The 24,327-nt window shown below is 44.2% G+C and overlaps 1 protein-coding gene across 4 annotated transcripts in view; it reads right to left on the bottom strand.

The window, feature by feature from the left end:
* LOC126195906 (septin-2) overlaps nucleotides 1–24,327 on the bottom strand; it is a 318,131-nt gene that overhangs the window by 125,316 nt on the left and 168,488 nt on the right. Inside the window, exon 1 of one of the 4 annotated variants that reach the window (XM_049934524.1) lies at nucleotides 11,227–11,549. The exons of the other annotated variants lie outside the window; for them this stretch is intronic. Coding sequence (XP_049790481.1) covers nucleotides 11,227–11,289 — 63 coding nt within the window. The 5' untranslated portion in view covers nucleotides 11,290–11,549. Of the gene's footprint in view, nucleotides 1–11,226; nucleotides 11,550–24,327 lie in introns of those variants that run through there. 4 annotated transcript variants of the gene reach the window in all.

Raw genomic sequence — 24,327 nt, 5'->3', positions numbered from 1 at the left:
AGTTGTAAGTTCTAGGGGACTTATGACCACAGATGTTGAGTTCCATAGTGCTCAGAGCCATTTGAACCATTTTTGTAGTCAACGACACGCCACATCACTTCAAGCACAGGAACCACATGACCATGACGAATGCAGTCCAGCAACGCCTTTCTCTTCGGAGTCTTCACAAAAGAGTACGTCCGTTGCGATGCTGCAATCGGAAGGGGGCTCGTCTGAAAGGACGACGTGGTGCCCTTCCTGTGCCCAGCGTAACGTTGCCTCACCACTATCGGCGAGCCCCTCTCTGCCGCCTCATCGGGGGAAGCTGCAACAGTGGTCGCCTAACTGTCCGTGTGGACGCTTGTCTTACTACAAACAAGCCCATTTCCACACTCGAGATACGTAAGTATTCTACACGGCCATGTGAGCAATATATACCACGCGGAGTGGCCGCGCGGCTAGAGGCGCCATGTCACGGATGGCGCGGCTCCTCCCGCCGGAGGTTCGAGTGCTCCCTCGCGCATGTGTGTGTGTGATGCTCTTAGCATAAGTTGGTATAAGTTAGCCTAACAAGGAGACGGCACGAGTGTGGGGTCGAGGATTGGTCCGAAATTTTGTGTGGTGAAAGAGGACCCCTAACACCTCACGTGGTTAAAATCTTAGGACGCACTACCCGTAAAATCCCGGGAAAAATCGATCCAAAGTTTCTTAGGTGCCTTATGAGTATAAAATGATAGTCCATTGCCGAGCCGCTGTCTGGCGTAGATGTTTAGGGCTTGGACTCTTACCCCAGAGGTCTCGGGTTCCATTCCTCCTGTGACACTTTCTTTCTTCTGTTTCATTTTCTTTTGTTATTCCACCAATTATTCAGAAAGTTTTCCAAACCTACATTATCTTTAACAAATTAGTTACATTATTGAATAAAAATTATTTTCTTTTTGTCCAACAACACAATTCATGGCGGTGGGTTTTCCATTTCTCATTGTAAAGTATATACGGAGAATCATTGGGTTTTTAATCAGAATAACAAATTCGATTGGGAAACATTCAATTTTTATACATATAATAATTATAATCAAGAACCGCAGTGGTAATTATCGTGAAAGCAAACAAAGCAATAATTTTTGAGACATCTTGCACAACATATAAAAACTGATTTTCTACAATTACAGGGCGTTTGCAATAAATCTGTACAAAAATATGCCCCATTAACATTTACGAAAATGTTTTGAGTTTCGGATAATTTTGAGGCAAACCAGGCATATTGAATCATGTCTCGGAATATTGGTGACGATAACTGATGGTGAATAATAGAATGAATTTTTATACAGTCTTCCCGGAAATTAATTTGACGATTCTCCTGTAACAATGAGCTGCAATTTTGCAAGCAACAGAAGGAAAAAAAGTGCCGGTGGAGGAATCTAACCCAAGACCCCTGGCGTAACTGTCCGACCGCTAACCATATAGGCCAGACGGCGGCTCGGCAATGGACTAACATCTAACATTTTATACGCATAAGGCACCTAAGAAACTTTGGATCGATTTTTCTCGGGATTTTCCGAGTAGTGCGTCCTAATATTTTAACCACGTGAGGTGTTACGGGTCCTCTTTCACCACGCAAAATTTCGGACAAATCCCGAACCCCACGGTCGTGCCGTCTCCTTGTAAGTAGTGTTTAAGTCTAGCGACCGATGACCTCAGCAGTTTGGTCCTTTAGGAATTCACACACACATGAACATTTTGAGCAATATATCCGTACTCTCGGACGCTAGTCACGTCGGATCCTGAGTGGTACTGAATAGGGTCCTCCTGAACCAATCAATTTCTATCTCCCATGGCAGGGATCCCGACTAACGCGAACATCAGGGACGATAACCACAGTTTCCACTAACCACGATCCTGCCACTGAATATTTCAGGCACATCCTGATAGACGCCTCTCCCCCATTACACGAGGAACAACACGATCTTCTCACAGACAAACAACATTCAAACGCGATTTCTGAATGAGAAACCAGATGTGTAATCTTTCCTTACATGCTGACTGTACGTGGCGTTACTCCAAACCTGCTTCGTGTGGCTGCACTGAAACGCTAATCATTTAAATAGTCAAACATGTATGAATTCACTTTGCAGTTTGACATCTGCTGCCTGCCGCCGTCATGGTGAAGCTAATTATAATCGTCAGTAGTGTAGTATACAACAGAGCAGTACAAATCATTTGCTGAGGGCCTGCTTAATGTAGAACAGCCTGGCCGTGCAAAGTACGACGCCAATTGTCAGAAACCACACCGGTGCCACTCGTCTGCAGTATTTGCTTCTTCATCCATAGGCAATAAAGCTGTAGAGTGACCTTAGTCCGCAACTATACGGCTTAGATGTTTTGCCCTTTTGTTGGTTTCGTTTATAGCTATGAGCAACTTACGAATCTACTTTAGACGTAAAATTTTATTTTATGTCGGAATCTGTCCTTTCTTAAGCCTGTGTGACTTCATACCAGCATACGATTTACACTAACGTAGAGCCCGCCCGGTTGGCCGTTCGGTCTAGCGCAAGGCTTTCCGGGCGGGAAGGAGCGCCTGGTCCCCGGCACGAATCCACCCGGCGGATTTGTGTCGAGGTCCGGTGAACCGGGCAGTCTGTGGATGGTTTTTAGGCGGTTTTCCATCTGCCTTGGCGAATGCGGGCTGGTTCCCCTTATTCCGCCTCAGTTACACTATGTCGGCGATTGCTGCGCAAACAAGTTCTCCACGTACGCGTACACCACAATTACTCTACCACGCAAACATAGGGGTTACACTAGTCTGGTGTGAGACGTTCCCTGGGGGGTCCATCGGGGGTCGAACCGCACAATAACCCTGGGTTCGGTGTGGGGGCGGTGGAGGCGTGAAGTGGACTGCGGTAGTCGTCGTGGGGTTGTGGACCACTGCGGCTGCGGCGGGGACGGAGCCTCTCCGTCGTTTCTAGGTCACCGGTTAACATACAATACAATACAATACACTAATGTATACTCTGGACTGTCAAAACATTTCCGGCGTTGAGAAGGCTGAATGGGAACATTACAAAAGCCAACAAATTAAAAAAATAAAATTGGCCAGGTGAGAGTAGTATTGAGGATTCTGTACAAAATTAATCTTGTATATAGACAGTTCATCCATCACGAGAATCGAGAACTCAACTATTTCTGCCTGTTATCGATACTGATACCGGCAAGATATCGGTCCCGCAGATTCGAAGATTTTCAAGAATGTTTTAATTCTGAAGTCGAATAACAAATGACAAACGATATATTTTTTCGTATGATATAATTATAAACTGACAATTTTCGTGCTTTTTCCTTTAGTTGTACCGTTAAGCCTTGCTTCTTGGCAAATCTTATGATTCCAGCTCAATGGCAAGAACGCTATAGGTTTCGAGGATTAAGTTTGCAAGTATCAATGTATGTGACTTGCCGTATTTTGATTGCATTGTGTTTAGAAGAGACCGTAGACGTTGTATGTAAGATTCAGCTCGACACGCCTACGCATTCCTTGGAAAAGGGCTTTTTAACAATATAAAAGACAGCAAATTGATCCTCTAAGCGTTCCGTTTGTACAGACTGAGGTACGGCACCCTAAAAAGGGAAACTTTCAAACACTGGACGTGTTTGGATACAAATATATATTTCAGTCATGATGGAGATGTCTGTTGTTCAACAAATTCGAACGGAAGGAAGGAGGAACATCAGAAACTGACGTTTCGTCCACGAGCAGTTCATTAAAGACTCAGTACAAGCTATGATACGATAAGCATGTATCAAGGGGACTGACCATTTGCCTTTCCCAGCAACTACCCTGGAAATGATTTACAACAGCCACGGAAAACTTAAATCTTGATGGCTGAACAGTGAACACAACACCACCTCGTTCCTTCAGAACTGAACGCTACAGTATAGTCTTCTTCTTATTGTTTCTTATTGTAAAATGAAGCCGGTCTGGATCGCTCACTGAAATCCAGATTGAAGTGAAATCTTCGCATCACAATATCGCAATAGCTGCGTCCTTCTCGTGATGACTTATCGTAGATTTACTATGCACATCATAAATATTTCATACCTCCAGAGCGCGTTTCCCAAGTTCACAACAGCTCTCTTGCTTACATTGTTTTCTTGGAAATTTCGTATATCAAACTCAGTTGAGATAGGAAGGGAAAAGCAAATGACCATAGTATGACTGAGGGAAATATTCTGGCAGTGTCCTGAGGTTGTTCTCGTCAACAATAGGGACCTCAGGTGATGAGATAGAACTAATCCAAGCTCCACTGAATTTAGCACGACACTATCTCGATTCATTGCGCTCATAACAATTGTCCTGCATAGATATGGCGGTTATCTAACGCACAGTGTTTCTCGATGGCTGTCCCTTTTTTTCTGCTACCGGTTCTTTGGCATCCATCTGCGATTTGTTAATATGAAAAATGCCAAGCTGAACCGGGTTTCAAAAGGCACGTTAAAGCTGTAGGATGCTCAGTAGCTGGCTCGGTTAGTCTGCTCAGAGTTCGGAGGAAGGCACTTCCAGGAGAACTATGACAGTTTTACCTAGATCTAACGAATCATAGTTTGCCATTTTAATTCCTCACGCAAAATTTACGTGGTTATCTAACATAACGCTGCAGACAGGCATGAGATGAGACATCTCTAAACTGCCCTCCTGCTGACCACTTCTTGTCATTTTATTCGACATAGCTGTCCCGAACTTGCTTTCTCGTAAGAAGAAGGAAACTCCCACAAAGGAATAATGGCAAAATATGAGATGGTGGGAAGGCCTGATCAAAGTGCAAGGAAAGGTTGATCTCCTATCCACAGAACTGGTTCGCAGAAGACCGTCATTACAAATTCCCTGTCTTAATAAAGCCCACGTAAAATTGGACTCTGCCGTGTAACGAACGCTATAGCTAATACATCAGATAAGTCTACATTCCTCTTCCACATTTACTGGGTCGACATAAGCTACAAATTTTCAGATATCATCCAAGATGTATACTCATGTACACTGAAGCGCCAAAGATACTGTACAGGCATGTGTATTCAAATACAGAGATATGTTAACAGGCAGGCTGCGGCCGGCAACGCCTATATAAGACAACAAATGTCTGGCGCAGTTGTTAGTTCGGTAACTGCTGCTACAATGGAAGGTTATAAAGATTTAAGCGAGTTTGAACGTGGTGTTACAGTGGCGCACGAGCGATGGGACACAGCATCTGCAAGGTAGCGATGAAGTGGGGATTTTCCCGTACGGCCATTATACCGTGAATATCAGGAATACGGGAATCTGGTAAAACATCAAATCTCCGACATCGCTGCGGCCAGAAAAAGATCCTGCAAGAACGAGTAAAACAACGACTGAAGAGAATCTTCCCATGTGACAGAGGTACAACCCTTCCATAAACTGCTGCAGATTTCAGTGCTGGGCCATCAACAAGTGTCAACGAAATATCATCGATATGGGCTCTCTGAGCCGAAGGCCCACTCGTGTACCCTTGAGGACTGCACTATACGAAGCTTTACTCCTCTATGGGGCCACTCAACACCGACATGGGACTGTTGATGACTGGAAAAACGTTGCCTGTCCGACGAGTCTCGTTTCAAATTTAATCGAGAGGGTGGACGTGTATGGGTATGGAAACAACCTCATGGATCCACGGACCCTGTATGTTAGCAGGGGGCTGTTCAAGCTGGTGGAGGCTCTGTAACGGTGTGGGGCGTGTGCAGTTGGAGTGAGATGGGACCCGTGGTATGTCTGGATATGACGCTGACAGGTGACACATACGTAAGCATCCTGTCTGATCACCTGCATCTATTCATGTCCATTGTTCATTCCGACGGACTTGGGCAAATCCAGCAGGACAATGTGACACGCCACGCGTCAACAATTGCTACAGAGTGGCTCCAGGAACGCTCTTCTGAGTTTAAACATTTCTGCTGACCAACAGATCCTCAGACATTAACATTACTGAGTTTATCTGGGATGCCTTGCAACGTGCTGTTCAGAAGAGATCTCCAGGCCTCGTACTCTTAAGTTCACATCGACAGTCCAGCAGGATTCATGGTGTCAATTCCCTCCAGCTACTTCGGACATTAGTCGAGTCCATGTCACGTCGTTTTGCGGCACTTCCGCGTGTTCGCGGCAGCCCTACACGATATTAGGAAGGTGTACCGGTTTCTTTGGTTCTTCAGGGTGTATCGATATACAAATCCCATGGGATCCAATGACAATTAGCGAGTAATCTGTTGGTTTGGACTTGTTATGCCTCTATCAAAATTAAACCACCTAAACAATGATTACGATCTGACACTGTAATCTGACTTGCTCAGAACAGAATAATAAAATTTGTAACACACATAACATCATACGAAATTAATTTCAATTTCAGCGTCTGCAATAAGCGTAGTAACAGGTCCATGCGCGTCCAGTAAATTAGACTGTTAGCACGACCCAAGATGCTACACATACTGGCCCAGTTAGTCACGGGATAGAACCACAGTATCCACTCCATCATTTCTCAAAACGCTCATCAGGTTGCCCCTAAAATATGTAAAAAAGAGTCCTGCTGTCACTTTACGAATCCATGGATATATTTTGTTCGTACACAGCACACATTCCTACAAAAGTAGATGGTAACAAACCGAATGAATCTCTATTATTTGGTGAAGAGCCACTGAAGACTGTGTAATCCAATGCAAAACCGCACAGCAAACTACCCTTACAATTGACGAATTTTTTTTAGTAGAGTTTCTGATCCTACGTATCAGTCAAATACAGAAACAATAGAATTTCTGATTCTATAGCTGCGTGTGTACTCAGATTATCTTTCTTGAACGATTACACTGTTGAAACCGGGCGGGAAGAGACATCTCTGCCCTGCATGATCAGTGCTCTAGCATCTGCGTCATGCGGGCACATCCAGTAAAGCAACTGAAAGTTTCAATCGTCCGACATCCTATTCCGGTGCAAAACCATCAATTTGCTTTCTTAGTCACCACTTCATGGTTGTGCGGCGGGTTTTGATTTTTGATTAGCATGTCCTTGGCTGGAATTCTGACGACGGCGGAAATTTTCATCAGATATAAAGCGTGTCTCAAGGCGATTCCACCAACTTTACAACTTTGTATCTTCTACATGAATAAAGATAGAAATTAGCGACAAATATAGCTTGCGCATAGAAATTAACGGTTTACCTTGGTGCCACTTTGAAGTTGTCAGCAGCAAACTCCTTGATGTAGCTAGCTGGATCGCTAGTTCATTACGGCTTTTTCAATATTTATGAGGACAGACCGAAAATTTCGTTTTTCAAAAAAAGCGGAGTGGCAGCGCCCTGGAAACTGGATGCAAGAGGATTTCTTAACAACCAACGAACCTGGAGATTGCTTGAATAGTCTAACTCCCATGCATAAGAAAGCTTCAAACGTTGCATATTGGACTTGACCCCTAGATTACTGAACCGTCGTAAAATTTATCACTGCACTAGGACACACAACAGGACATTTTGTGTTTAATTTACAATGTAATACATCACTGAAAATCTAATATTTGTAATTAACTAATGCATACCTATAAATTATGACTTCCTCTGAATAGACTGTTGGGTAGTACACTTGCCAATGGTTTAGTAGCAATGTAACATTTTCCCCCTAGTGTGTTAACATGTGAGCGAGAAAAAGTGTAGGAAAGGTTTGACACTATGCCTGAAGTTTGCTTTAAGTCGCTAAGTGCTCTCATTCTAAAATAGTAGACGAATATAGTCCGGGTATTTTTGCGAGGTGAGTTACGCCGCCTCACCACATATACACAGTTTCTAACTGTAATTCTTGTCTTACTGTGTTCAGTATCTAACACTGCATTATACACCTTTATGAGTAGTTTATAACAACGTTTTAAATTTAAAAATTCAGTAAAAAATCGGGCGAAATATTGAAAACAAAATTTTTTTGTCCCTAGAAGCCGTTTGATAGGCAACCTGCAATGGCTGCTGGGGTCCGAATGAGCTGTTTAGCAATTTAGATGAACTACCTTAGCAACGTATCGGCAGTAAGGAGTGGTCGGTTCTCGCATAGCATTGCAGAAGCTCGCACTGGGCCACGACCCAAACAAAGTAATTTTTGGGCAAAAAGTCATTATTTCTCTTCGCAAAAAGCAAAGTTGCGTTCGAGCCCAAATTTGGCAGACTTTTTGAACCTCTCAGAAAAATTAGAATTCAAGTCCCATCGACCTCCATTAGAGACGCATCATTAGCTTAGTTTGGCGAAGCAAGGAAGAAAGGGGAGAAGGAATCGGTCATGGTCTTGCTCAAGAGACCAGTAGGGATGCTAAAAACCGATTGGTTAAACCCAGTACCAGTATTTTAGTTGTGAATAACCGGTATTTTTCGGTATTTCTTTGGTCTCTGCCGTAACATATTTTTCTTTTTTACTAATAAATGGATATAAAACTGATGTATCAATTTGCCGTAGCAGTGTCGCTAAAATTTTTGGTTTTAGGTAACACTTAAAAAAAATGAACGAGGTTGTAGAATTGATCCTGGTGAAAGGAGTCAACTTCCAGATCAACACATTATATAATGAGTATCTATGAACAGATTGGGCAATAGATATTGGCCAATGAATTAATTCGTTATTGAAATTTTAACTGTTGTCATGTAACTTCCCTGGTAAATGTTATAAAAAAATGGTTCAAATGGCTCTGAGCACTATGGGACTTAACATCTGAGGTCATCAGTCCCCTAGAACTTAGAACTACTTAAACCTAACTAACCTACGGACGTCACACGCATCCATGCCCGAGGCAGGATTCGAACCTGCGACAGTAGTGGTCGCACGGTTCCAGATTGAAGCGCCTAGAACCGCTCGGCCACACCGGCTGGCCGTAAATGTTATATTTTCCCCACTATCTACATCGTTCATTTGAATTCTTGAAAGAGTATTTTTGGTTTTGCCGGTATATAATCAAGCTTTCTCATTCGAAACAAATAAAGAAAAAGTACGCTAAAAGTTTTATAGAAAAGCTTATTATTTGTATGTCATTTCCTTGAAATGATAAAAAGACAAAGCTACGGCAACAATAATGAGTCAGAAACTTAACCATTCTACATCTACATCTACATCCATACTCCGCAAGCCACCTGACGGTGTGTGGCGGAGGATACCCTGAGTACCTCTATCGGTTCTCCCTTCTATTCCAGTCTCGTATTGTTCGTGGAAAGAAGGATTGTCGGTATGCTTCTGTGTGGGCTCTAATCTCTCTGATTTTATCCTCATGGTCTCTTCGCGAGATATACGTAGGAGGGAGCAATATACTGCTGGACTCTTCGGTGAAGGTATGTTCTCGAAACTTTAACAAAAGCCCGTACCGAGCTACTGAACGTCTCTCCTGCAGAGTCTTCCACTGGAGTTTATCTATCATCTCCGTAACGCTTTCGCGATTACTAAATGATCCTGTAACGAAGCGCGCTGCTCTCCGTTGGATCTTCTCTATCTCTTCTATCAACCCTATCAAGTACGGATCCCACACTGCTGAGCAGTTTTCAAGCAGTGGCCGAACAAGCGTACTGTAACCTACTTCCTTTGTTTTCGGATTGCATTTCCTTAGGATTCTTCCAATGAATCTCAGTCTGGCATCTGCCTTACCAATGATCAACTTTATATGATCATTCCATTTTAAATCACTCCTAATGCGTACTCCCAGATAATTTATGGAATTAACTGCTTCCAGTTGCTGACCTGCTATTCTGTAGCTAAATGATAAGGGGTCTATCTTTCTATGTATTCGCAGCACATTACACTTGTCTACATTGAGATTCAATTGCCATTCCATGCACCATGCATCAATTCGCTGCAGATCCTCCTGCATTTCAATACAATTTTCCATTGTTACAACCTCTCGATACACCACAGCATCATCTGCAAAAAGCCTCAGTGAACTTCCGATGTCATCCACCAGGTCATTTATGTATATTCTGAACAGCAACGGTCCCATGACACTCCCCTGTGGCACACCTGAAATCACTCTTACTTCGGAAGACTTCTCTCCATTGAGAATGACATGCTGCGTTCTGTTATCTAGGAACTCCTCTATCCAATCACACAATTAGTCTGATTATCCACATGCTCTTACTTTGTTCATTAAACGACTGTGGGGAACTGTATCGAACGCCTTGCGGAAGTCAAGAAACACGGCATCTACCTGTGAACCCGTGTCTATGGCCCTCTGAGTCTCGTGGACGAATAGCGCGAGCTGGGTTTCACACGACCGTCTTTTTCGAAACCCATGCTGATTCCTACAGAGTAGATTTCTAGTCTCCAGGAAAGTCATTTTATCTATTCAATTTGGTATTTTGACTCTTTGTCTCTTGAAACGTGTACTTATGCCCTATCATACGTTGTTAGTCATTATTCTGTGAACATATTATAGAATATAGACCATTCATTCATAGTTTGTAATAAAAATATAAATTACCTGATCTACTGCCTGTATCTACATAATATGGCTTTATATCCTTGTAGCCCGTAGAAGCTGACAACTTAATACGAAAAACAGAGAATTTAAACCTCATTTCACCCTTAGCACTGACTATTCGTAATGTCCAAATAGTGGTGGATCCTCGATCACCACGTGACTTTTTAAGAGATATTTAATAGATTACAACCAGTTCTTTGTCTCTTGAAACGTATACTTATACCTTATCATACGTTTTTAGTCATTATTCTGTGAGCATATTATAGAATATAGACCATTCTTTGTTTTAAATTCTGAAAAACACACACCTAGCAGTGTCGAAACCAGGTCAATTTGTTAAAAATAGTGACCGAGGGCTGTTTTCTTTCAGTTGTAACTATTCACGGTCTCTGAACGTGCAGCCATGTACAAAATTTCTATAACGCAAAGGTCTGAGGGAAACACTGAATTTTTCAATCTTTGTGCGATGTCTATGCAGTTGGAAATAATAGCCACAAAAAACCGATAATCGGTTGTTTCAGAAACCGTTTATTTTAAGCGGTTTTATCAGTCAGGTTACACTGGATATGAAAAAACGGCTGTAACCAAAAACCGATTGTTTCTGTGATAGCAGCCATCCCTAAGAGAGTTGAGGAACTGAACCGTGCGCCTCCAAGTGTACGAGTTCTGCGGCTGAGCCACTGCCAGCCAGCTTCAAGTCACGAGCGAAACGCGAGAACTGCGACAGGAACGGCGCCGACGGTTGTGCTGCGACTTACCCGCTTCTTGTAGGCGAGGACGACGGGCCGGCGCAGCCTGCGCTCCAGCTGGTACGAGTCCATGGCGGCACAGGACAGGACAGTAGGCCCGCAGTGGCACTGGCTGTGCCGCGCTAGCCGACCAGCCACATCCGCGTTATCGCGGCCGCGCTGCTCCGCCCCCCGGCCGGACACTGCTGTTTGCGCTCTGTATCGTACGGCACTACTGGCCTCTGCGCGTCCCCGCCTAGCGACCCACTGCGCTGACAACGCACCGTCATGTTGCCATCTATTATCGCATCGAGCATTCCTGCGTACTTCCTGTCAAACCTGCCACTCTCTTTCTTTCTTTCTCTCTCTCTCTCTCTCTCTCTCTCTCTCATTCTGTGGAAGTGTGTGCCCGAAACTAACGAGGCAAAGTGCTGAGTCTTCAGTCGAAGCTTGCTCACACACTGTCGGATCGCCTGATAATGACCACCCCCTGCGTGTGACGCCTGCAGCACCATGAATCATAACTTACGTCACGTGTTGTGCGCTGGTGAAGTCCGGTATTAAATAGCCCGTCCGGCTGTCTGTGGAACATCGTAAAATTCCTAGAGCACCTCCGGGAATTACCGAGTGACCTGAGCACTGGTTAAGACTCAGATCATACATTCAGGAAGAGTGGGGCTTGAATTCTGACCTGTCATTCCGAGTTAGGTTTTTCCAGTTTCCTGCATCTAAGGCGGGTGCTACGACTTGAGGAATAAACGACGAATTTACTTCCACATTCAGTGTCTAATCCATTTCAGTGATTCGGCTCCAATGACCTATTCACTGACGAGACGAAACAGTACAATTCCAGTACATTCTTTCACGTTAATGCTCCAAATAATGAATCAAGCCTTGCAATTCCAGACGGTTCAACTGGGTTGTCTAATATGCTAGACACCCCTCGCAGCAGTTCTACTCTGTCAACAACTTCCCCTAGCTGGAACACCATTACACTAAATTCTACTGTACATTACCAAAAAGTCTAACTACAAGCTCATGCTGTAGCTCTCACTTGAATGTGATACCACCTCTGCTTACTGCATAAACCGAACCGACGCTGTACGAAAACTCCGCGTCCTCTGACACCAATGGCTTCACGTTACCCAGGAGTCCCCTTCTGGGGAGTTCAGATGCATGGTGCAAGTTCTTTTCTTTGACACAATTTCTGTGACTTGTACCTCGGTGATGACGAAATGATGAGAAGAACAGAGCACACACGCACACACGCACACACGCAGTCCTGAGTGGAAAAAATTTCCAAGCCGTCTGGGAGTTGAGCCCAGGGTCCATGATCAAGTATGAGCAGTACTGAGCACAAGAACATGAGCTAAAGCTGGTGACTGTGTTTGAAGGGATCTTAAGGAGGAAACAACTGTTTTGATAACGAATAATCAAGATGGTAGACAGGAGATGGTGAAGAAGTGTCAAGTTAACTACAGAGGGAAGGTCAATGTACGTCAGTCAGTAGAACCAAAGCATATAGATAATGAAAGTAATACAAGTCAAGTGAAGTTTGACGAGACAGTGGTTAAAAATGGAACTAAGGAAGATAGAGAATTAGTATTAGCTACAAATGATCCAACAGGCACTTCAAATGTGGTATTTTAGTGTTTAAATACCCTATCATATTTAATACAATATGAAGACTTCCAACGAATACAATAAAGATGAACAAGTTACTAGTCACGAGTACACAGTTCAAGTTATAGCAAACTAGTTCGCAGTGTCACCTGAGGAGTGGGCATGGTCATCGTAAAAGGAAGAATTTTGAACAGACTACACCCCTGCCATCAACTCCAAACGAAACAACCTGGACTTTAACTGAAGTCACACTGACACGTAGAAATGCGAGATTTTAAGCGACAGTGGAAAAAATCCACGATAAATGAGAGAGAAACAGCCACGATCAATAAGAGACAAAACTGGGAAAGCAAATGGATTTGTGGTATTACGTGTATCTTCAGTCCTGAGACTGGTTTGATGCAGCTCTCCATGCTACTCTATCCTGTGCAAGCTTCTTCATCTCCCAGTACCTACTGCACCCTACATCCTTACGAATCTGCTTAGTGTATTCATCTCTTGGTCTCCCTCTACGATTTTTACTCTCCACACTGCCCTCCAGTACTAAATTGGTGATCCCTTGATGCCTCAGAACATGTCCTACCAACCGATCCCTTCTTCTAGTCAAGTTGTGACACAAACTCCTCTTCTCCCCAATTCTATTCAATACCTCCTCATTAGTTATGTGATCTACCTATCTAATCTTCAGCATTCTTCTGTAGCACCACGTTTCGAAAGCTTCTATTCTCTTCTTGTATAAACTATTTATCGTCCATGTTTCACTTCCATACATGGCTACACTCCTTACAAATATTTTCAGAAAAAAACTTCCTGACACTTAAATCTATACTCCATGATAACCAATTTCTCTTCTTCAGGAACGCTTTCCTTGCCATTGCCAGTCTACATTTTATATCTTCTCTACTTCGACCATAATCAGTTATTTTGCTCCCCAAATAGCAAAACTTCTTTACTACTTTAAGTATCCCATTTCCTAATCTAATTTCCTCAGCATCACCAGACTTAATTCGACTACATTCCATTATCCTCGTTTTGCTTTTGTTGATGTTCATCTTATACCCTCCTTTCAAGACACTGCTCTTCCAAGTCCTTTGCTGTCTCTGACAGAATTACAATGTCATCGGCGAACCTCAAAGTTTTTATTTCTTCTCCATGGATTTTAATACCTACTCCGAACTGTTCTTTTGTTTCCTTTACTGCTTGCTCAAAATACAGATTGAATAGCATCGGGGAGAGGCTTCAACCCTGTCTCACTCCCTTCCCAACCACTGCTTCCCTTTCATGTCCCTCGACTCTTATAACTGCCATCTGCTTTCTGTACAAATTGTAAATAGCCTTTCGCTCCCTGTATTTTACCCCTGCCACCTTCAGAATATGAAAGAGAGTATTCCAGTCAACATTGTCAAAAGCTTTCTGTAAATCTACAAATGCTAGGAACGTAGGTTTGCCTTTCCTTCAAACCTACATTCATCTATAACGAATTCAGATGCGACCGCTCAGTGTGCTACAGGCTGTAGTTTAATAAAAAATCACGAGAAAACGATTGTCAAATTACACAGGATGTAAAAGATTACGTATACAATCGCCGTACTTGGTGGAAATAAAAAGAAAGTTTCTTATACGACAAAGATGTCACGAGCACGTTATTCAGAGACCACGTTCAAACTGTGGTGTCATAAATACTGTTTTAGAGACGTTGCTGGAAATGTCGTCCTGTGGATTTCTTTTCATTTTTGCGGGGAAGGCATTTGGTGTAGGAGGCACCCTTTGACACAGCACAAGAGATGGTTGGCCTTTCCGTTGATACATCATCTTGTTTTCGACGCGTTAGTCAATTATTAGCAGGCAAATGCCAGTCGTGATTTAATGTAAGCGAACAACTTTTCAGCAACATCTGAAACAATATTTGTCACACGTGAGTTTGAATCGTCTCTGACATCACCAGCGTCAAAACCCTGATGACCTCATTGGAGGGAAACGGTGTGGCTGTGACATCTGTCACGCGAAGAAACTTTCAGACTTATGGTTGTCTAACGAGCAGTTATTCGAGATTCGAGTCTAAGTTATTCGCCACTCCACCGGAAGCGGTTTGAGTGCCGCATACTTTGTGCAGTGCATCGGCGTCTTGACTTCCCTGGTTCGGCCAGGTGGACTTACGAGTCAGTCGCGTACTAGCCTACCTCGGATTCTTGTTTGCTCGGCCTGCGCTCGCTTGCAATTGTGTCCTGAATTCTTTCGCACTGTCTTACTTCCGTGTTTGTCCCAGAACGTGCTTTAGACACACTCCCCTCCGGTTAGGTTGACACACTGTTTATCGCGCGCGCCATGCATTGTGGTACTCCGCGTTAGTTTCCGAGCTTTTTGTGGGTTCTATCATGTCGCCACGCGATATAGAACATTTTTCTTTTCTAAAATTTTGTATACGTATTTTTTTCACCTCGTAAGAGCACTAAAAAGGTGACCGCGCCTACTCGCCATCACCGGATTCGTCCAAATTTATAGTCTATGCTGGGCCTGACCGGAAATGAAAGCGACAGAAGCGGGAGGTCCACATGGCCTAACGTGTAGAAAAAATAACATTTTGGCGTGGGTCGGGCGAGGCTTGAGACATTTATGTTAACGTAGTTTCCAGGCAGCGGATGGCGCAGAGCAAAGAGTACAGAACACTAATCCGAGGGTCGTGTGTTCCATATCCCTAGGCGGGAATCTCATTTTTTTATTCTCAGTTTTACGTTACTTACAATGCAATAAACTGAAACAGCGTCAGTATATTGCAATTATTAATATTTTCATAAAAGGCATGAAAAGGGAAGTCGAAGGAAAATTTGAGGCTGCAAATAAATTTCCGAGAAGGGATTGTAAGGCGTACACGAAAATTTCATATATAACATTAGATACATTTATTATTTTACAGTTCATGATTTACATGTGTTGCGGTAACATTCATCGTAAAAACGTAGGACGACGATATTTTCTTGGCATCTTGCCGCATTATTACATTTATATGGTTATTTTAAACTTTCTGCAGAAAAACAATATTCTGACTCTATTCTCTCAATATTCGCGAAAAATTCCCGTTTCTCAGCTAGCAAGCGAATGTGCTCCCTAGCTGTACCTAGCGTTGTCGCCAACGGTCGATTTTAACTGCGCCGGAAACCTAATGTTCGTTTGCAGCCGCCTCGGTAGCTGCGCGGTCAGCGCGACGCACTGCTGACAAGGGAAACTCCCCATCGTACCCCCCTCTGATTTTGTGCTAAGAGGGCCCAGTGGATAGCCCATAAAAAACCGAACACAGATCAAGCCTGAAAACGGGAGAAAGGTGTACCGAACTGCGAAAAAAAAAAGCAAAATAGAAACAGTGAACGGCCCAAGGACAAAAAATACAAAACAGAGCAAACTGAATGAGGATCGGAGTCGTGGTTAATTGCAGCCGGCACGGTAGCTCAGCGTGTTCGGTCAGAGGATTAGCTGCCCTCTGTGATAAAAAACTGAGTCAACAGCTAAACACTGAACTTGAACGCGTGTCATGGGACATCCGCACCGAACAAATGCAACGAACAATATCGAACAAAATGGGATTCAAAAATAAAAAAGGGTTAGCTGCCCTCTGTAACAAAAAAACTGAGTTAATAGATGAACGCTGAACCTAAAGAAGTGTCATAGGACGCCGGTCCCGAACAAATGTAACGATCAATTACGAACAAAATGAGATAAAAAAAAGTGGTAACGCTGTCGGTCTGCCAAGGGGGCGAGCCGTGTACAAACCTCCCTCGTGCCATTATTATTATTATTATTATTATTTACGCTGTTTGCTGTATTCAAACTTGTGTCTGCGTAGTGGTGTAACGTTCGTTAGCAACAACGAGATGTAACGAAGAGACCTATAATGACAGATGATACTACACAACTACTCTATTAGCAGCCGAAAGAAAGTGGATTTCGAATGGGAACCGCAAACGTTTGAAGATAAGGCGACAAGTCAACCGAATCCCCCACCGGAAAACATGTCTGGTGTGTCATACACGGCATTAGTGACAATACGTGTAACATATGACAGGAATCTCCTACCGACGCACCTAATCTGTACACCTGGTAAGTGAGTGAAATAGGCCTCCTTGCCCGATTTTGGTGTTCGTATGAATGTGAATGTGATCACTCCCACTAAAATTATGAAAACATAATAGTTTGTCATATAAGCAACAAATGGTCGCAATAGTTTCACAATCACACACTTTCTCTGTGCACTATCAAAACGTATGTTTTTAACGTTTTTGAAGTTGCGTTCCGTTTTGGATGTTTTAACTTTTGAATTCGTTTTTAGTGACGTAGTTCATACCGGCTTATTTGTGGCTTTCATTTCTGTAAGACGTCTATATGGTTTTCGGCCCGCTTAATCAGTTGACCTCACATTTACTTGGGAGGCAAAGGTATTCTTACAACATGACTCATATTCTATAACCAATGTACAATATGACAACTACCAAGATTACAGAAAGAGAACAAACATTTCAGTGACCGGACTGACGGTTAATAATGGTGTGAAAAAAAAGTAAATGGCACAAGGGAGATTTGGACCCAGGTCGTCTGCTTCCCACTCCAACACCGTGACCACTTAACCACGACGCCGCTGCTGTTCGCCTACTCTCAAAATTGCATGTATCGGGCCTGGACCGTTCACTGTTTCTGTTTTGCACTTTTTTCACTGGTCAGTACAACTTCTCCCTTTATCACCCATTGATCTGCGTTCGGTTTTTAACGGGCTATCGACTGGGCCATCTTACCTCTATACCTCTAAAACTGCGGGCGGGGAGGGGGGGGGAGGAGGAGGTGGCGGCGATGGGGAGTTTCCCTTGTATGTGAAAGGGCTTGTGGCTTGTGTTCGATTCCTGGTAGTATAGACAGCACATTTTCTCCGCTCGGGGACAGGATGTTGTGTTGTCCCTGTGCTCGCATCTTCATAACTGTCATTGCACTACTGAGATGGCTGCATGGGAACTTTTCAAAGGCCAGTAATTTTTTAAAAAATGGAACCAACGGATAAAAATCCTATACACTTTAATTACAATCCCGTCATGAGATATTATTTGCTGACTGCTCGTGGATTGGTTCAAATGACTGAGCACTATGGAACTTAACATCGAAGGTCATCAGTCACCTAGAACTTAGAACCACTTAAACCTAACTAACCTAAGGGCATCACACACATCCATGCCCGAGGCAGGATTCGAACCTGCGACCGTAGCGGTCGCGCGGTTCCAGACTGAAGCGCCTAGAACCGCTCGGCCACAACGGCCGGCAGTGCTCGTGGACGCTGGTAAGTACAATCCTTTGTTGGAAATTTATACCCTCCCCACTATATGATTCTGTATTAAATTACGCCCAACTTTGCCTACCACTCTATAAAACGTCTACGTATTACCAAAACTACGTACTCACAAACTGTTTTCCAACTTAAACTCGTATGCTAACCTTTGACTGAACAGAACCTAATTTGAACTGAACTGTAACTGGTTATATTAACCAGTAATTTGTTATATTAAAAGCGCAACTGGAATAAAACAATTATCTGGCCCTAATCAAAATTTCCGCTTATCTCGCGTCTTCACAACATTGCTGCAGATTTCTCGAAAGCACAACTGCAAACAGCAAGCAGGAAGCGGATAAGCAAGATTTCTATTTTTAAGTAAAATTTACAAACAATGTTGAACCTGTTGCTTACCACATGGTGCACTGCGATTATGCGTAATGATAAACCTTCTTTAAACAATAGAATAGGGAGAGTAACTATTCCTATGAAAAGACATTCCACGACAACGATTTTAGAATGAAGTTTATATTCAAAGAGTAAAATTTATCGTGAGCTTCGCATATAACATTGGTCTGAACAGTACTATACTTAAAGTGAACAATGATTTAAAAAGAGTATAACAAAGTGAACAATGATTTAAAAAGAGTATAATGTTAACAGAGAGTTTCTATAAATCCAAACAGCTTAATCAGTTGATATCTTAATGCATGACTCAGGGAAGTGGCGTAGTCTTTCTCTGAGCTCCGAGCAAGTTAACTAGCTGACAGTCATTCCCATCTGCGTAGTGCTCCAGCCTTACCTGAAACTACTTCTCTTAATCAAAATTTGCATTCTTTTCGCCTTCCAGTCTATAAATCATATTCATCCTTGCTGTCCTTTAAATCTTTCTTCATCTAATAGAAACAATCAATCAACACAGTACTACTGAATACGACCATCAACTACCACACTTCAACAAAGAATGTATCAGAGTGCGTAGAAGCAAAGATTATGCCACAACAATACCAAAGATTGTTTAACAGGAACATAACAAACATAAATGGCATGCCATAAATGGTATGATTTACGATCATAGATTTTGTTTTCCTTTCCTTGTAATGCTTATTATGAAAATATTAATAAATACAGTTCCTTTTCATTGTAAGTGATGCAAAAACAGAAAAAGTTTCCGTATATGGACTGGACCTCGCGATCCTCGGATTACCGTTCGGTACTCTTTCCGCTGTGCCAACTGCTGCCTGGAAACTACGCTAACATAAAACGCTAATATCTCCCCCGGCTGGCGCGAAAAATGCTGTTCTTTTTTAGTATACGCTCAGCCGGACTTGTCCCTTTTATTTCTGGCCGAACCCTGCCTCTATCATAAATCTGGGCGAAATCGGTGGCGACGAGTAGCCGCCGTCCTCCATAGAGAAAGATACAACGACGGTAATAAGCAAAACCTGAAGACACTACATCAACAAAGCAAAACAGCTAGAAACGGCTGCCTACAGGTGACACAAAATATTCGCAAAACTTGGCTTCTGGAATGTGATATAACCGGTTGGACCGTTTCCGATGGAATTAAACAATGGGTATACACTGACATTTCATCAGTCCCCTTCTGTTTTGGCTGCTGTAGGCACTGAATCTGTATATCGGTAACATGAGCCACCCTTGTAAGGCGTGCTGACTTGAAGACACATTCATGCATTTTCATGTTTTTTAAAGTTCTTTAGTTGAACTGCCATTCACACCGGTTTCAACTCTGAGTCAAAACTAAATTTTGGAATCGGGGAAAGAAGTTTCGTACATACTTTACGTGCTCTTCAAGATCTCTATTCAGTAACCACCCACACAATGATATGAAAAGATGATTCTTAACTGGAAATACCTGCCCCATATCTTGATTTATGACTCTTAGTTCATTGTTTCCCCCACTTTGTCGACGTTTAAGATCTTAAGATCTAAATAGTGGCTGATAGCGGCATCAAAATCAATACGTACCCATCTTGCCCTTTGAAATCAGAACTGCACAGCTGCATTTACAATGCCTTTAGTTGTCATGGATATCCATTTTTTTTCAGTTCGATAATTAAATCGTGGGCTTCCAGTCTGGAATACAAAGAATTATTTGACATTCTTTTAAGTAGAAATTCATCCACCAGCAGCAGTCAACTCGTAATGTGTAACTACAGTTCATGAGCTTCAATTAAGAGAACTTTTTGTTTTAGTGCGCAAAACTGCTATGGTCATTAGCGCCCGGTCTGTGACTTAGGAAACAGTAAAAACCGAAAATGGAAACCAGCAGCAATGGGAACGAAACTCAAAAAATTGGAGAAACTAAAAGCAGAAGGAAGGCTTAAAAATCCACTACAGAAAGGGGTTGGTTGTCCACAAAAAAAGCTTCAAATGACTGACGTCATCTCACTGGCACTAATAAACTCGAGAACGCGATCGGCCGAGCGCGTGTCATCTGCTAAAATGGACGATATATCAGGCGACAGCTGTAGACGGGCGCGTAACGGAGTAAAATAGGGGCACGCAATTAAAAGGTGTCTTACCGTCCACAGCTGAGAGCAGTGGGGACAGATTGGGAGATGATCGCCGCTTAAAAGGTGTCGATGGCTAAAAAGACAGTGCCCTATCCGGAGTCTAGTTAAAATTACCTCCTCCCGACGACGAGTTCGGGAGGAAGAGGTCCAAGCACAGGGAAGAGCTTTCACGTCCCGCAATTTATTATGGGGAAGCGTCGACCAATGTGCGTGCCATAAAAGAACAACACGACGACATAAAACGCTCCGTAGATCGGCGAAGGGAATCGATCGAATAGCTGACCGAAGAAGGGAGACTGCAGCCTTGGCCGCTATATCGGCCGCCTCATTGCCACAGATACCAACGTGTCCTGGGAGCCAGAGGAACGCCACCGAGACGCCCCCAGGTGGAGCAAGTGCAGACAGTCCTGAATCCGGTGGACCAGAGGGTGGACAGGGTAGAGAGCTTGGAGACTGAGGAGACAGCTGAGAGAATCTGAACATACTGTATCCGCTGATGGCGGCGGATGTAGTGGACAGCCTGGAGAACAGCGTAAAGCTCCGCAGTATAAACCGAACACTGGTCGGGAAGCCGAAATCGATTTGGGGTGTCGCCAACAATATAGGCACTCCCTACACCTAACGATGTTTTCGAGCCATCAGTGTAAATAAATGTGGCTTCCTTCATTTGTGCACATACAGCAGCAAATGCCCGACGATAAACAAGTGAAGGGGTACCATCCTTGGGAAACTGACAAACGTCACTGAGCAGGCAGATCCAGGGACGGGGCCAAGGCGGTGCTGTACCCCAAGTTGTCAAGAAGGTTTTAGGAAAGCGGAAGGAAAGAGAATGGAGCAGTTGACGGAAGCGGACTCCTGGTGGTAGTAGGGAGGAAAGGCGGCCTGCATACCCTACATCCAAGGAGGCGTCGAAAAAAATGTCATGGGCCGGATTAGCAGGCATGGAAGACAGATGGCTAGCATAACGACTCAGAAGGACTGCTCGCCGATTGAACAGCGGAGGTTCAGCAGTCTCAGCATAGAGGCTTTCCACAGGGCTGGTGTAAAAAGCTCCAGACACTAAACGTAATCCATGGTGGTGGATAGGGTCGAGACGACGAAGAATAGACGGCCGAGCAGAGGAGTAGACTATGCTTCCATAGTCCAATTTCGAGCGCACTAAGGCGCGATAGAGGCGGAGAAGGACCACTCGGTCCGCTCCCCAGGAGGTACCATTCAGGACACGGAGGGTGTTGAGGGATCGCAGACAGCGAGCCGAAAGATAGGAAACGTGGGAGGACCAGCACAGTTTTCTGTCACACATAAGACCCAAGAATTTAGCGACGTCCGAAAACGGAAGGTTGACAGGTCCTAGATGTAAGGAGGGTGGAAGAAATTCCTTACGTCGCCAAAAATTAACACAAACGGTCTTACTGGGAGAAAAACGGAAGCCGGTTTCGATGCTCCAAGAGTGGAGGCGATCGAGACATCCTTGAAGACGTCGTTCAAGAAGGCTGGTCCGTTGAGAGCTGTAGTAAATCGCAAAATCGTCCACAAAGAGGGAGCCCGAGACATCAGGAAGGAGACAATCCATAATCGGATTTATGGCAATGGCAAACAGTACAACACTCAGCACGGAGCCCTGGGGTACCCCGTTTTCTTGGGAGAAAGTACGGGAGAGAGTGGTGTTCACCCGCACTCTAAATGTGCGCTCTGCCATAAATTCGCGAAGAAAAATGGGCAGCCGACCTCGAAAGCCCCAAGAGAACAGTGTGCGGAGGATGCCTGTCCTCCAACAGGTATCGTATGCTCTCACCAGATCAAAAAATATTGCTACTGTTTGGCGTTTCCGGAGAAAATTGTTCATGATATAAGTGGAGAGAGCAACAAGATGGTCAACTGCAGAACGATGCTTTCGGAATCCGCATTGGGCAGGTGTTAAAAGACTGCGGGACTCCAGCCACCAAGCTAAACGGCAATTCACCATACGATCCAAAACCTTACATACACTACTCGTGAGAGAAATGGGGCGATAGCTAGAGGGGAGATGTTTGTCCTTTCCAGGTTTCGGAACAGGAACGACGATAGCTTCCCGCCATCGTCTGGGAAAAGTACTGTCGGTCCAAATTCGTTTATAAAGGCGAAGGAGGTAACGCAGACTATGGGTTGATAAATGCAGCAACATTTGGACGTGGATACCATCAGGTTCTGGGGCGGAGGAGCGAGAAGAAGAGAGTGCATGTTGGAGTTCCCGCATGGAGAAAACAGTATTATAGCTTACGCGATTTTGAGAGAAGAAAGCAAGAGGTTGCACTTCCACTGCACGTTTCTTCGGGAGAAACGCTGGCGGGTAATTTGAAGAGCTCGAAATCCCAGCAAAGTGTTGAGCCAATGAGTTAGAAATTGCGACGGGGTCCACTAACGTATCACGCGCGACAGTGAGCCCAGAGACTGGGGAGAAACTAGGCGCGCCTGATAACCGTCGAATCCGACTCCAAACTTCCAAGGAGGCAGTGAAGGTATTAAATGAGCTGATAAAGAATTTCCAGCTTGCCTTCATGCTATCGCGGATGACGCGACGGCATCGCGCACGGAACTGCTTATAGCGGATACAGTTGGCCAAAGTAGGATGGTGGCGGAAAACAGGAAGAGCACGTCGCCGCTCACGTATTGCGTCACGGCATGCCTCGTTCCACCAAGGAACTGGGGGTCGCCGGGGCAATTCGGAGGTGCGTGGTATTGAACGTTCCGCAGCTGTAAGTATAACGTCTGTAATATGTGTGACCTCATCGTCGACGCTAGGAAAGTGACGGTCATCGAATGTCGCTAGAGACGAAAAAAGTGTCCAATCGGCTTGGGCAAACTTCCAGCGTCGCGGGCGCATATATGGCAGTTGAGGCTGCAGTCGAAGGACACATGGAAAGTGGTCACTCGAGTGTGTATCATCAAGGATGAACCATTCGAAGCGCCGAGCTAGCGGAACAGTACCGACCGAAAGGTCCAAATGAGAGGAATTTGTCGTGGAGGCAGACAAAAATGTAGGGACCCCAGTGTTGAGGCAAACTAGATCCGCTTGGTGGAAGACGTCTAGCAATAATGAGCCACGTGGACAAGGATGTGGAGATCCCCAAAGCGGGTAGTGGGCATTGACGTCCCCAACCAGGAAATAGGGGGGTGGAAGCTGACCAAGAAGATGAAGGAGATCAGCTCGTGTCATTGGTGTGGACAGTACAAAGAGAAAAGTTATATCCAGAAAGGGAAAGACGGACAGCGACAGCTTGGAAGGAAGTGTTTAAGGGGATTGGGTGGTAATGGAGAGTATCATGGAGAAGAATCATGAGTCCTCCATGGGCTGGAGTGCCTTCAACAGAGGGGAGATCAAATCGGACGGACTGAAAATGGGGGAGAACAAAGTGGTCATGGGGACGCAGCTTTGTTTCCTGAAGACAGTAGTTGACCAGCGAGTAGGATCGTAAGAGGATCGACAATTCATCCCGATTGGCTCGAATGCCGCGGATATTCCAGTGGATAATGGACATAGGGTGAACAGAAAATGGAGGAATGTGACCAAGGTTGCCGTCAACTCACCGACTGCTCAGAGCTTGCGACCAACAGCATGGAATGGCATTCAGCTGAAGCCAGAAGATCCTGATCCATAGGTTGTTCAGGAGTAGCTCTGCCACCAGC

This window comes from Schistocerca nitens, chromosome 1 (assembly GCF_023898315.1).
Source record: "Schistocerca nitens isolate TAMUIC-IGC-003100 chromosome 1, iqSchNite1.1, whole genome shotgun sequence".
In the NCBI taxonomy this organism is placed as follows: Eukaryota; Metazoa; Arthropoda; class Insecta; order Orthoptera; family Acrididae; genus Schistocerca; species Schistocerca nitens.
Note: the sequence above shows the minus strand (reverse complement) of the source record. Positions and strands in the feature narration are given on the sequence as shown.